Source organism: Ranitomeya variabilis, chromosome 5, assembly GCF_051348905.1.
Source record: "Ranitomeya variabilis isolate aRanVar5 chromosome 5, aRanVar5.hap1, whole genome shotgun sequence".
Classification (NCBI taxonomy): domain Eukaryota; kingdom Metazoa; phylum Chordata; class Amphibia; order Anura; family Dendrobatidae; genus Ranitomeya; species Ranitomeya variabilis.
Window position 1 is genome coordinate 191,306,112 of NC_135236.1, and position 15,170 is coordinate 191,321,281.

Consider the following 15,170-nt stretch of genomic DNA (forward strand, 5'->3'; position numbering starts at 1 on the left):
CCACGAAATTGTCTAAAATAAATCCCCTTTACCAATCCCCTGCCTCTCCTATGACCAATCTACCCTGGTCCACACAATCCTTTGTTTACCTGACTTTAGCAGGTGACCATCGCAGAAGTGATTGGCTGCACCAGTCATATATCGAGCTGGCTTGCCATCATTTAGCAAACGAAAAAATCACTCTCTGCACTCATCTGGGACACTAACGAAACCGGGTCACCATGTGGTTTGTGCTGATGAAGAAGATGTAAACTTCGAAACTGCTTCCATTTGGATTCTGCATCGTTCATTCTTCTTCAACCACAGGACAGATTAACCCATTTGTTTCCAGTTTTGTGTCTTAATTTCCTCGTAGGTCTGCAGCAGCCTCAGGCCAGATTAGGCTACGTTCACATTTGCGTTGTTGGGCGCAGCGTCGTCGACGCAACGCACAACGCATGTCAAACGCATACACAACGCAGCGTTTTTTGACACATGCGTTGTCCTATACAATTGAAGATCCAAAACGCCCCCCAAAAATACATTTAGTCTAAAGGCGGATGCGTCAAAAAACGCGGCTCAGCGCAGGAAACTGCGCCCTATGCGTTTTTCATAGACACTAATGTGTTTTTTGGCGCATTTACGATGCAGGTGCGTTGCATGCGTTTTTCTTCGGAAATGTGACGCATCAAAACTGCAACCTGTAGCGTCGTCCGCGCCCTGTCTGGTGCGCCAAAAAAACGCATGCGTCATACAACGCCTGACAACGCATACCGGCGCATGTCCATGCACCCCCTATGTTAAAGATAGGGGCGCATGACGCATGCGTCGGTATGCGTCGACGACGCTGCGCCCAACAACGCAAATGTGAACGTAGCCTTAGTGGATGGTGCACACAAACAAACCAGGTGAGAAACATTGTGCATGTCCTCAAATATTTTTATACCAACATCAGACGCGATTGAGCTTTTTTCCTTTCCAATTTTTCTCATCATTGAACACTCAAAATAAGTCGCACATCATACAAAAGTGCATGGTAATTCATTTATTTAAAGCAAATCATTTATAGTTGCCGCCATTTATTATAAAAACATTCATATGCCTTTTTTGTCCTTGGCTGAGATAAAATAATTGGCGCAAAAGGATGAAACAATATGAATACAGTTGGAGTATGATAAAACAATGGTACACTAAACAGCAAGTAACAATCTACAGATATAACATGCAGCATGTAATGTTATACACACAGAAGTCTATATAAAACGGCCTCTTCATAGTATAAAACCCATAAAACTCAATGTATATTTTATATACGTGCAGCAAGCCATAAAACAAAAATTCTGAAAATACAGTTTTTCTGGTCATTGGGGGTTATTGGTATAAATGGTTACTAGACAATTTCAAGGGTATGTTCTCAATATTGGTTCAGTTCATAAAATGATGGATTTGTGGTTTGCAATAAACTGCTGCATTAATGTTTTTTTCTTTACATTAGTATTTTAGGCTGTAGCAGCTTTTTTGACCTCTAGGTGTCATTACTGCAGTTGATGAAAAGTACAAACAGCAATAACAGCAGCATATCATTACTAAGAGATTACTTCTTAAAAGTTAAAATATGATTGTAAAAAGGCAAAAGGAAAGATTTTATTTTTATGAAAAATCGTTAAAAAAAATATAGTTTTAAGAGATTGAAAATAAATGTAAAATAAACCAACCAAGGCTGTTTCTGAAAACAATACTGTTAGGATGAATTAGGATCACTGTTTATGACCCTCCCCAGAGGAACTTGCATATGTGTAGCTAATAGAGAATATTGTATAAAAAGGGAAGAAAAGAACGTGGTACATTTACAGCTGCCTTTATGATAAGACAGAGGTAGACAGATAAAGTTGGAGCACCCGTTGTCACCTTGCAGTCCTGAACTACTGGATTTAATAACTGATTCATAAATGTAACATTAAAAAAAAGCTGTTGTTTAGCAATTTTTTTTCTAAGAAAATATAATTCGGATGTCAATAAGAATCACATTTTTTATGAACCCTGGCATGTCAGAAAAGTTTTAAATTTTAAGCAGGTCACATTGGAAAGGCTACTTTGTAATATTAATAGGGATGAGCGAATATACTCGTTACTTGAGATTTCTCGAGCATTCTCGGGTGTCCTCCGAGAGAGCGCTCGGAGATTTCGTTTTCTTGCCGCAGCTGAATGATTTACAGCTATTAGCCAGCATAAGTGCTAGTGAACCCCCACATGTACTTATGCTGGCTAACAGATGTAAATCATTCAGCTGCGGCAAGAAAAACTAAATCTCCGAGCACTAAAAAATACTCGGAGGACCCCCGAGCATGATCGCGAAATCTCGAGTAACGAGTATATTCGCTCATCACTAAATATTAACTTTGCATATAAATTGAGGTGCTAAAAAGCCAATTTCTTGTAAGTTTCCAGCTATTGCATTAGCTGAAATAGGACTGCAAGGTTCCACGGCGGCGAACATCACAGGTCCAGCAGTGGAAACCACCTCCTAAAGAATTCGCATGGCGAATATTCACTTTAATGGTGGAGATGCCTGGAATGAAGAAAAAGATGTCTGAGCATTAAAGAAAAGGATAATAAATAAAATAACATTATCTTGGACAATGCTTCAAATGCTATTCCCTTAAATTATATATAAACTGTCTCCAAATTGGAGCTTCACTTTCCATGGAGTTCGTCAGCAGTTTTGGCTATTGAGGAAGTTTAGTTTCAATCGGGTGTGAGCTACTCCCGCAGGTGTCCAGAAGGTGGTCCCTAGTGGGAAGTGCTTACTGCAGGGAAACAAGGGTACATAAGTGTTTGCGACTGATTCTGGGAGTGGTGGGTGCCAAATAAAACTGCACCTCTCCTACCTAGGTCTGTCAGCAAGCTTTTACCCTTGAAATCTACTGACCGTGCTAGATAGGGGCGGTGTATGTATAATTTTACCCTATGATAAGTATGTACACATTTGATGTATCAACTCCTTAATTGCTCACCTAGGTTCTCAAACATCTTGTGAATGGAAGTCTCATTGGCATCCACCATTACACGTTTCTCATCCAGCATTAAGACATTCATGGAAAGCCATTTGGAAGACATCCATAGAGGATGATCTGAAAAATAAATGTCATGTGGTAAAAAAAAAATGTGCTGACTGCATATTATAGGTGGGGACAATCTCTCTCCGCCCCTGAGGAGACAATGATCTCTACTATACAATAAAATGCTTTACTATACAATAGTGCATTTTTAATTTATGTTACTGTACATTAAGGGTATGGATACACAATGTTTTTTTTTTAATGTGTGAACTCTTCAAGAAGAAGATGCTTCTTTTTTACCGTTTTTAAGTGCTTTTTTTTACATTTTAAACACCGGCAGGGTTTTTATTTTCCAGCATTTTCATGGCATCTTGTTCACTGACATTTTCCGGACCTTGCTATAACTCTAATGAATAATAAGGAAACATCTAGCATTTTTTTAAGCAAAAATGCTGGGAAAATGCTCTAAAAGATGCCCGGGCATCTTTAGGTCATCTTTTGAACCTTCCCATTGACTTGTTTTGTAAAGCACAGAGTTTCTTCAGAGCAAAAAAAGCCTGAAGAATGAACATATCATTTCTTTTAACCACTAGAACTCTTTGAGAAACCTGAAGCAGTTAAAAGTCTGAACATATGAATAGTAAGTCGTTATCTGAGCATTTTCTGGGTGCTTTTTCAGGTCGATTTTGGAATGGGCCTGTCTGAAAAATGTCATGTGCACATACCCTTAAGTCCCAATACATCAAAGCTATTACATAAATTTCTCTGAAAAGTTGCAAAATTTTGGTGAATTTTCACGTTTTCATGCCAGTTTCAACAAGTTTGATTGATACAGGTGGAGCTGGGACAGGACGGGATCGGAATGTGGGTGTGACATCACAGTTCGTCTAATCCATGGCAAGCTGAAGCCAGAAATCTTACTCCAGTATCTGACTGGAGTAAGATTTGTGGCGAGGTGCACACGCTATTCATGAATCAGGAGTGTCTGACACACCAGGCATTCTCAATAAGATTGGTATGAACTATGTTGGTCTTGTTGAATCAAGGCCTTAGTGTGAAGGTGGTCACATGCCAGAAAAATGTCTCATATGTCAGATTTATGTGCAACACCATAAACCCTATATGTATAATAAATACATTTATCTTCATAGTAAATTGAATATAACATGTGCATTGAAAACTACACCAATCTGTTAATTATTATTATTTTGTTAGCTTCTTCCAGACACTGCAAGCTCCTAACTTCCCTCTCCAAATTCATAGTCAAGACATATACAGAAAATTGTGTCCGGTCATTGTGATTCTACAACATATAATTCCAAGCATAAAGTTGTATATGTGACACCCCAGGGTCCTGGTTGTCACAGTGGCATTGCTTTCCTCACGTGGAGAGTGATGTCACACTTGGAAGCGAAGTAAGATCTCTTTCACCAGGTAAACACAAGCATACAACACGTTCACACTCCAGGCCAGAAGGGGGAGCTTTGACCCAGCTTATGGGTGGCTCCCTATATAAATATTCTGGTTTGGAGGGAAAGTCAGTCATAGAGTGGGGGAAGGCCAGAGAGGAGCTTGTCAAGGAACATCAGCTCAGGTGGAGTTGGTAAGGAAGGAGTATAGCTGAGCAGACGTAGGAGTCTGCAGCTCCTGGCAGAAAGAGAGATAAAGGACTGTGGAGCCGTGCAGCCACGAGAAAGAGCTGCAGCTCCTGGACAGAGATAACACAGAAAGATGAACAGATTTGTAGTGAGCATGCAGGAGATTGAAGCACAGGCGAGTGACAACTGGGGAGGACAGCAGAGATTGGGCTACCTCCCTGCAAAGCGCAGATACCAGTAGCCAGAAGACCGAGGTTGTGAGGGACTCCAAGACTTACAGCAGAAACCAGCAGGACAGCTGAACTACACGTAACCTGTCTGCCCTAATACCCAGGAGACACAGTGGCGCATAGAGTCCGGGTCGTGATAGAGACCCTGTAAAAAGGCTCGAGCCACCTGTCGGGTTTGTGTCCCACCTTTAAGGAGGACAGAGAGAACTGTGAGGACCTTGCCAGAAGCGATAGGCAGTAAGGGACTACAACACCACCGCGCTAGTAGGAAGGCTTCTAACTCCACCAGGTAAAGGAGACTCTGAACTCGCTTCCAAGCCGGCCGGCCCCTGCCTGTACCTGTGATCTGGTGCCCTGGACCGTGGCTGCCTGAAGTCTTCAGTAAACCAGGTAAAGAGACTGTAAATCTATGTCTTCCGTTCTTTACTGCACCACTCACCATCCTCATCTATACATTGGGAGCCCTGGGGACCTACTTCACCTATGGGAAGTTATACCATCTAGCTGCCATAACACCACCCCAGCAGACCCCTTTAAGCAGCATCGGTCTCCTCTGACCGAATACCACAGGTGGCATCACAAACACAAACTTTTATTCACCAAATTCCCTTAAAAGATCTTTCCCTTTATTTGGGCGCCCAGGGACACGGGCTAGGTCACAGTGACATCCCCTTTAATTGCGACCGGACACAGTACCGAGTACCCCACGGCCTTGGCGGGCGACTCATATATACATCACTTATCAGATGGAACACATCAAAGTAAGCTCGAGCACTAAACACTTATCTTATCAATCCTACTACTAGCCTTTAGTGTTGATCCAGAGTAAGACTCCATTTGCAATATGTTTGCAGGTTGGTGGGTGTGGATAGGCTGCCATTGCCCTTGGTAGCACGGGTTCTGTTTATACAGGATGATGCGCTGCCAAGAATGATGATCTTTTGGGCAAGCCAACATCAAAAAAGAAGGAACTGTGGCGCCCCAGGGTCCTGGTCATCACAGTAATGTTGCTCTCCTCACGGGGAGAGTGATGTTACGTTTGGAGGCAAGGAAGGATAACTGCATCCAGGTACCACAATGCATGCAACATGTTCACACTCCAGACTAGAAGGGGGAGCTCTAAGCCTGTTTAAGGTGAACTCCCCTATAAGAACATCCTGATCTGGAGGGAAAGAGTTTAGTTCCTGTCAGAGAGACAGAGGGAAAGGAAGCAGAGGAGCCGTGTAGCCTGAAGTGCTACAGCTCCTGGAAGGAGACATTTCAGAAAGCAGAATACGTTGCAGTGAGCATGCAGAAAAGCAAAACACAGGAGAGGATACCAGAAGGGGACCAGCCCCGAGCAGGCTGCCTCCTTCTGAGGCACAGATAACGCCGGTAGCCGGAACACCGAGATAGTAAGGACCTCTACGCCTTACTTCAGAGACCGGCAGGACAGCAAATTGCTTGTTACCTGTCTGCACCCACACCCAGTAGGCACGGTGGCACCCCTCAGAGGCTGGGGCATGCTAGAGTCCCTATAAACAGCCTCAAGCCACCAGCCATACGGGTTTTGTCCTATCCGACTACGGGGGACAGAGAGAGAAACACCACATCTGTGAGGACCTTATTTGAAGCTTATGCAGTAAGGGACTACCCCACTACAGCGCAAGGGAAGGCTATTGATTTCCACCTAGACAAGGGGATGCTGGACTTGCCTCCAAACCGGCTGGACTCTACCTGCCCTGTGATCTGGTGCCCTGGACTGTGGCTGCTGAAATCAACAGTAAACAAGGTAAAGAGACTGCAATCATGTGTCCTCGTTCTTCACTGCACCTCTCACCATTAGACCATCTATATACTGGCAAGCCCTGGGGATATACTTCACCTGTGGGAAGGTATACCATCTAGCTGCCATAACATCAACCCAGAGGACCCCTTAAAGCAGCGTCGGTCACCCTGACCGAATACCACAGGTGGTGTCACGAACATAAACTTTACTCCTTTAAAGATCTTCCCCCTTTTACACGGACGTCCCAGGGCCATGGACCGGGTCAGCCACCTTCACATCCCCCTGTGAACCGCAGGACCTGGTACCGAGTACCCCACGGCCCTGACCGGGCGCTCCAGAACCAATAAACAAATTTCTTGCTTTTTCATCAGGAGATCTGCAGCCCTTTAGAGTGCACGATTATCAGGAAACAAGCGTTCTTTTACAATAATGATACAGTGTAAATTGTTGTGGATTCTGTTTTTGGGCTCCCTCTGGTGGTTACAGCTGGTACTGGGTGACTTTGGTGGGTTGCGGTCTCTGGTTTCCACCTGTCCATCAGAGGCTGGGTGTTTCCTATTTAACCTGGCTTTCCTGTCATTCCCTTGCCGGCTATCAATGTATCAGTGTGTCTCTGTTACCTTTGCTACCTGCTCCTAGGCCTTCAAGACAAGCTAAGTCTGGATTTCCCTGTTTCTTGTTTGCTTTCATGTTTTTAGTCCAGCTTGCAGATATGTAATTCTCTGCTGCTGGTTGCTCTAGTGGGCTGAAATTACTACTCATGTACCATGAGTTGGCACATGAGTTCAAGTAATTTCAGGATGGTATTTTGAAGGGTTTTAAGCTGACCGCGCAGTTCACCTTTTGTATCCTCTGCTATCTAGCTTAAGCGGGCCTCATTTTGCTGAATCTGTTTTCATAACTACGTTTGTGCCTTCCTCTCATTTCACCGTCATTATATGTGGGGGGCTGCTATTTCTGTGGGAATATTTCTCTGGAGGCAAGATAGGTCTGTTATTCTTCTGATAGGGGTAGCTAGATCTCCGGCTGGCGCGAGACGTCTAGAGTCCCCCCAGGAACGTTCCCCGGCTGCTGTTAGTTGAGTGTTGAGGTTCAGGATCGCGGTCAGCTCAGGTTCCATCACCCTAGAGCTCGTTCTGTTTTTGCCCGTGTTATGTGTTTAATTCCCTGCCATTGGGAACATGACAGTATAGCCGGCCCACAAAGTGTTAATTGTTTGGGCTGAAGCAGGAGAAAAAGAAGTGTTGAAGGGAAATTTTTTTTTTTTTCCCTCAGAGTTTTGCTGCCTAGCCCTTAATTGCTGTCTAGCTGCTTCTTACCTCCTCTTAACCCTTGAATAGCTCCAGCCTGAATAATCTTGCTGCAAAAGTTCAAAACATACAGGATTTTGTTGTTCACACTCCTATGTCTGAACCTAGAATTCCTATTCCAGAGTTTTTTTCTGGAGATAGATCTACCTTCCTGAATTTCAGGAACAATTGCAAATTGTTTCTTTCTTTGAAATCTCGCTCCTCTGGAGACCCTGCTCAGCAGGTCAAGATTGTAATATCTTTCCTGCGGGGCGACCCTCAGAATTGGGCATTTGCATTGGCACCAGGGGATCCTGCATTGCTCAGTGTGGATGCGTTTTTTCTGGCACTGGGATTGCTCTATGAGGAACCTAACCTGGAGATTCAGGCTGAAAAGGCTTTATTAGCCCTCTCTCAGGGGCATGATGAAGCGGAAGTATATTGTCAAAAATTTCGGAAATGGTCGGTGCTTACTCAGTGGAATGAGTGCGCCCTGGCTGCAAACTTCAGAGATGGTCTTTCTGAGGCCATTAAGGATATTATGGTGGGGTTCCCTGCGCCTACAGGTCTGAATGAGTCTATGGCTATGGCCATTCAGATTGATCGGCGTTTACGGGAGCGCAAACCTGTGCACCAGTTGGCGGTGTCTTCTGAACAGGCACCTGAGACTATGCAATGTGATAGAATTCAGTCCAGAAGTGAACGGCAAAATTATAGGCGGAAAAATGGATTGTGTTTTTATTGTGGTGATTCAGCTCATGTTATATCAACATGCTCTAAACGCACAAAAAAGGTTGATAAATCTTTTGCCATTAGTACTTTGCAGTCTAAGTTCATTTTGTCTGTAACTCTGATTTGTTCACTGTCATCCATTTCCGTCGATGCCTATGTGGATTCGGGCGCTGCCCTGAGTCTTATGGATTGGTCATTTGCCAAACGCTGCGGTTTTAGTCTGGAGCCTCTGGAAGTTCCTATTCCTTTGAAGGGAATTGACTCTACACCATTGGCTATGAATAAACCGCAGTACTGGACACAAGTGACCATGCGCATGACTCCCGTTCATCAGGAGGTGATTCGCTTCCTTGTACTGTATAATTTACATGATGTACTAGTGCTTGGTCTGCCATGGTTACAAACTCATAATCCAGTCCTGGATTGGAAAACAATGTCTGTGTTAAGCTGGGGATGTCAGGGGGTTCATGATGATGCACCTCTGATTTCAATCGCTTCATCTACTCCTTCTGAGGTCCCTGCGTTTTTGTCTGACTATCGGGATGTTTTTGAGGAGCCTAAGCTCAATTCGCTCCCTCCTCATAGGGATTGTGACTGTGCTATAGAATTAATTCCTGGCAGTAAGTTCCCTAAGGGTCGTTTATTTAATTTGTCAGTGCCAGAGCATACTGCTATGCGGAATTATATTAAGGAGTCCTTGGAAAAGGGACATATTCGCCCATCTTCGTCCCCTCTGGGAGCAGGTTTTTTTTTCGTGGCAAAAAAAGATGGTTCCCTGAGGCCTTGTATAGATTATCGCCTTCTGAATAAGATTACAGTCAAATATCAGTATCCATTGCCATTATTGACTGATTTGTTTGCTCGCATTAAGGGGGCTAGGTGGTTCACTAAGATAGATCTTCGCGGTGCGTATAATCTTGTGCGGATAAAGCAGGGTGATGAGTGGAAAACCGCATTTAATACGCCTGAGGGCCATTTTGAGTATTTGGTAATGCCTTTTGGACTTTCTAATGCTCCTTCAGTCTTTCAGTCCTTTATGCACAATATTTTCCGTGAATATCTGGATAAGTTTATGATTGTGTATTTGGATGATATTTTGGTGTTTTCTGATGACTGGGAGTCTCATGTTCTACAGGTCAGGAAGGTGTTTCAAGTCCTGCGGGCCAATTCTCTGTTTGTGAAGGGCTCAAAATGTCTCTTCGGAGTCCAGAAGATTTCTTTTTTGGGGTACATTTTTTCTCCTTCTACTATTGAGATGGATCCCGTCAAGGTTCAGGCGATTTGTGACTGGACACAACCTACATCTGTTAAGAGTCTTCAGAAGTTCTTGGGTTTTGCTAATTTTTATCGTCGGTTCATTACTAATTTTTCCAGTGTTGTTAAACCTTTGACTGATTTGACTAAAAAGGGTGCTGATGTTGCTAATTGGTCTCGTACGGCTGTGGAGGCCTTTCAGGAACTTAAGCGCTGGTTTTCTTCTGCTCCTGTGTTATGTCAACCAGATGTTTCACTTCCTTTTCAGGTTGAGGTTGATGCTTCCGAGATTGGAGCGGGGGCGGTTTTGTCACAGAGAAGTTCCGATGGCTCGGTGATGAAGCCATGTGCGTTCTTTTCTAGAAAATTCTCGCCCGCCGAGCGCAATTATGATGTGGGTAATCGGGAGCTTTTGGCCATGAAGTGGGCATTTGAGGAGTGGCGTCATTGGCTTGAGGGTGCTAGACATCGTGTGGTGGTCCTGACTGATCGCAAAAATCTGATTTACCTTGAGTCTGCCAGGCGTCTGAATCCTAGACAGGCTCGTTGGTCGTTGTTTTTTTCTCGTTTCAATTTTGTGGTTTCATACCTGCCAGGTTCAAAGAATGTGAAGGCAGATGCTCTTTCCAGGAGTTTTGTGCCTGACTCTCCTGGAGACTCTGGGCCTACTGGTATCCTTAGGGATGGGGTAATATTGTCCGCCGTCTCTCCAGACTTGCGACGTGCATTGCAGGAGTTTCAGGCGGATAAACCTGATCGTTGTCCACCAGAAAGACTGTTTGTTCCGGATGATTGGACCAGTAGAGTCATCTCCGAGGTCCATTCTTCTGTGTTGGCTGGTCATCCTGGAATATTTGGTACTAGAGACTTGGTGGCCAGGTCTTTTTGGTGGCCTTCCTTGTCAAGGCATGTGCGCACCTTTGTGCAGTCTTGTGAAGTGTGTGCTCGGGCTAAGCCTTGCTGTTCTCGGGCCAGTGGGTTGTTGTTATCCTTGCCTATCCCGAAGAGGCCTTGGACGCACATTTCCATGGATTTTATTTCAGATCTCCCTGTCTCACAGAAAATGTCCGTTATCTGGGTTGTGTGTGACCGCTTTTCTAAGATGGTTCATTTGGTACCCTTGCCTAAGTTGCCTTCCTCCTCTGAGTTGGTCCCTTTATTTTTTCAGAACGTGGTTCGTTTGCATGGGATTCCGGAGAATATCGTTTCTGACAGGGGATCCCAGTTTGTGTCTAGATTTTGGCGGACGTTTTGTGCTAAGATGGGCATTGATTTGTCTTTCTCGTCTGCATTCCATCCTCAGACGAATGGCCAGACGGAGCGAACTAATCAGACCTTGGAAACTTATTTAAGGTGTTTTGTTTCTGCTGATCAAGATGACTGGGTTGCCTTTTTGCCACTGGCCGAATTTGCCCTTAATAATCGGGCTAGTTCTGCTACTTTGGTTTCTCCTTTCTTTTGTAATTCGGGGTTTCATCCTCGTTTTTCCTCTGGTCAGGTGGAGCCTTCGGATTGTCCTGGAGTGGACGTGGTGGTGGACAGGCTACATCAGATTTGGAATCAGGTGGTGGACAATTTGAAGTTGTCTCAGGAGAAGACTCAGCAGTTTGCTAATCGCCGTCGCCGCGTGGGTCCCCGACTTCTTGTTGGGGACTTGGTGTGGTTGTCTTCTCGTTTTGTCCCTATGAAGGTCTCTTCTCCTAAGTTCAAGCCTCGGTTCATCGGTCCTTATAAGATCTTGGAGATTCTTAACCCTGTATCTTTTCGTTTGGATCTCCCAGCATCGTTTGCTATTCATAATGTGTTCCATCGGTCGTTATTGCGGAGGTATGAGGTGCCCGTTGTTCCTTCGGTTGAGCCTCCTGCTCCGGTGCTGGTGGAGGGAGAATTTGAGTATGTTGTTGAGAAGATCTTGGATTCTCGTGTTTCCAGACGTAAACTCCAGTATTTGGTTAAGTGGAAGGGTTATGGTCAGGAGGATAATTCCTGGGTGGTCGCCTCTGATGTTCATGCGACTGATTTGGTCCGCGCCTTCCATAGAGCTCTGTTGTGAATTTGCTTTTTGCTCCCTCTAGTGGTTACTAGTTTTTTGACTCTGGTTTTTCTGTCATTCCTTTTATCCGCACCTGGGTCGTTAGTTAGGGGTGTTGCTATATAAGCTCCCTAGACCTTCAGTTCTATGCCTGGCAACGTAGTTATCAGAGCTAGTCTGCTGTGCTCTTGTCTACTGATCCTGGTTCCAGTTATATCAGCTAAGTCTGCCTTTTGCTTTTTGCTATTTGTTTTGGTTTTGTATTTTTGTCCAGCTTGTTCCTAATCTATATCCTGACCTTTGCTGGAAGCTCTAGGGGGCTGGTGTTCTCCCCCCGGACCGTTAGACGGTTCGGGGGTTCTTGAATTTCCAGTGTGGATTTTGATAGGGTTTTTGTTGACCATATAAGTTACCTTTCTTTATTCTGCTATCAGTAAGCGGGCCTCTCTGTGCTAAACCTGGTTCATTTCTGTGTTTGTCATTTCCTCTTACCTCACCGTTATTATTTGTGGGGGGCTTCTATCCAGCTTTGGGGTTCCCTTCTCTGGAGGCAAGAAAGGTCTTTTGTTTTCCTCTACTAGGGGTAGCTAGATTCTCCGGCTGGAGCGTGTCATCTAGAATCAACGTAGGAATGATCCCCGGCTACTTCTAGTGTTGGCGTTAGGAGTAGATATATGGTCAACCCAGTTACCACTGCCCTATGAGCTGGATTTTTGTATTCTGCAGACTTCCACGTACCTCTGAGACCCTCGCCATTGGGGTCATAACAGTTTGCCAGGCCAGTATTAAATGTTTAATGCGTTGCAGAAGAGGGATTATAAGAAAGAAGATTCTGAGTTTTTTTTTTTTTTTTCTCTTTCTTCTTCCCCTTTACCTCAGAGTGGCTATGCTTGCTGCAGACATGAATGTCCAGACCTTGATTACAAGTGTGGACCAGCTGGCTACTCGTGTGCAGGGCATACAAGACTATGTTATCAGAAATCCTAGGTCAGAACCTAAAATACCGATTCCTGAACTGTTTTCCGGAGACAGGTTTAAGTTTAGGAATTTTGTGAATAATTGTAAATTGTTTTTGTCCCTGAGACCCTGTTCATCTGGAGACTCTGCTCAGCAAGTAAAAATAGTTATTTCGTTCTTACGGGGCGACCCTCAGGATTGGGCTTTTTCGCTGGCGCCAGGAGATCCGGCATTGGCTGATATTGATGCGTTTTTTCTGGCGCTCGGTTTACTTTATGAGGAACCCAATCTTGAGATTCAGGCAGAAAAGGCCTTGCTGGCTATGTCTCAGGGGCAGGACGAGGCTGAAGTGTATTGCCAAAAATTTCGGAAATGGTCCGTGCTGACACATTGGAACGAGTGTGCACTGGCCGCTAATTTTAGAAATGGCCTATCTGAAGCCATTAAGAATGTTATGGTGGGTTTTCCCATTCCCACAGGTCTCAATGATACTATGGCACTGGCTATTCAAATTGACCGGCGGTTGCGGGAGCGCAAAACCGCAAATTCCCTCATGGTGTTGTCTGAACAGACACCTGATTTAATGCAATGTGATAGAATCCTGACTAGAAATGAGCGGAAAATTCATAGACGCCGGAATGGCTTGTGCTACTACTGTGGTGATTCTACACATGTTATCTCAGCATGCTCTAAACGTATAGCTAAGGTTGTTAGTCCTGTCACCGTTGGTAATTTGCAACCTAAATTTATTCTGTCTGTAACTTTGATTTGCTCACTGTCGTCTTATCCTGTCATGGCGTTTGTAGATTCAGGTGCTGCCCTGAGTCTTATGGATCTGTCATTTGCTAAGCACTGTGGTTTTACTCTTGAACCATTAGAAAATCCTATTCCTCTTAGGGGTATTGATGCTACGCCATTGGCAGCAAATAAACCGCAGTATTGGACACAGGTTATCATGTGCATGACTCCTGAACACCGCGAGGTGATACGTTTCCTGGTTTTACATAAAATGCATGATTTGGTTGTTTTAGGGCTGCCATGGTTACAGACCCATAATCCAGTCCTGGACTGGAAGGCTATGTCAGTCTCAAGTTGGGGCTGTCGTGGTATTCATGGGGATTCCCTGCCTGTGTCTATTGCTTCTTCTACGCCTTCGGAAGTTCCGGAGTATTTGTCTGATTATCAGGATGTCTTCAGTGAGTCTGAGTCCAGTGCACTGCCTCCTCATAGGGACTGTGACTGTGCTATAGATTTGATCCCAGGCAGTAAGTTTCCTAAGGGAAGACTGTTTAATCTGTCGGTACCTGAACATACCGCTATGCGTTCATATATCAGGGAGTCTCTGGAGAAAGGACATATTCGTCCGTCTTCTTCCCCCCTTGGTGCGGGATTCTTTTTTGTGGCAAAAAAGGACGGATCTTTGAGACCTTGTATTGATTATCGGCTTTTAAATAAGATCACTGTCAAATTTCAGTATCCTTTACCGCTGTTGTCTGACTTGTTTGCCCGGATTAAAGGTGCCAAGTGGTTCACCAAGATAGACCTTCGTGGTGCGTACAACCTTGTGCGCATTAAGCAAGGTGATGAATGGAAAACCGCATTCAATACGCCCGAAGGTCATTTTGAGTACTTGGTGATGCCTTTTGGGCTCTCCAATGCGCCTTCAGTTTTTCAGTCCTTTATGCATGACATTTTCCGGAAGTATCTGGATAAATTTTTGATTGTTTATCTGGATGATATTTTGGTTTTTTCTGATGATTGGGATTCGCATGTGGAGCAGGTCAGGTTGGTCTTTAAAATTTTGCGTGAAAATTCTTTGTTTGTCAAGGGCTCAAAGTGTCTCTTTGGTGTACAGAAGGTTCCCTTTTTGGGGTTCATTTTTTCCCCTTCTGCTGTGGAGATGGACCCAGTCAAGGTCCGAGCTATTCTTGATTGGACTCAGCCCTCGTCGGTTAAGAGTCTTCAGAAGTTCTTGGGTTTCGCTAACTTCTACCGTCGTTTTATCGCTAATTTTTCTAGCATTGTGAAACCGTTGACGGATATGACCAAGAAGGGCTCCGATGTAGCTAACTGGGCTCCTGCTGCCGTGGAGGCTTTCCAGGAGTTGAAGCGCCGGTTTACTTCGGCGCCTGTTTTGTGCCAGCCCGATGTCTCACTTCCCTTTCAGGTTGAGGTGGATGCTTCAGAGATTGGAGCAGGGGCCGTTTTGTCGCAGAGAGGCCCTGGTTGCTCTGTTATGAAACCTTGTGCCTTTTTCTCCAGGAAGTTTTCG

At 44.6% G+C, this 15,170-nt stretch overlaps 1 protein-coding gene across 1 annotated transcript in view; it reads right to left on the minus strand.

Moving 5' to 3' along the window:
- Positions 1-1,009: 1,009 nt before the first annotated feature.
- GATM (glycine amidinotransferase) overlaps positions 1,010-15,170 on the minus strand; it is a 35,723-nt gene continuing 21,562 nt past the window's right edge. Inside the window, exons 8-9 of the mRNA XM_077263654.1 lie at positions 2,994-3,110; positions 1,010-2,548 (exon numbers count right to left, since the gene is read on the minus strand). Of these exons, the coding sequence (XP_077119769.1) occupies positions 2,436-2,548; positions 2,994-3,110 (230 nt within the window). The 3' untranslated portion in view covers positions 1,010-2,435. The remainder of the gene's footprint in view (positions 2,549-2,993; positions 3,111-15,170) is intronic.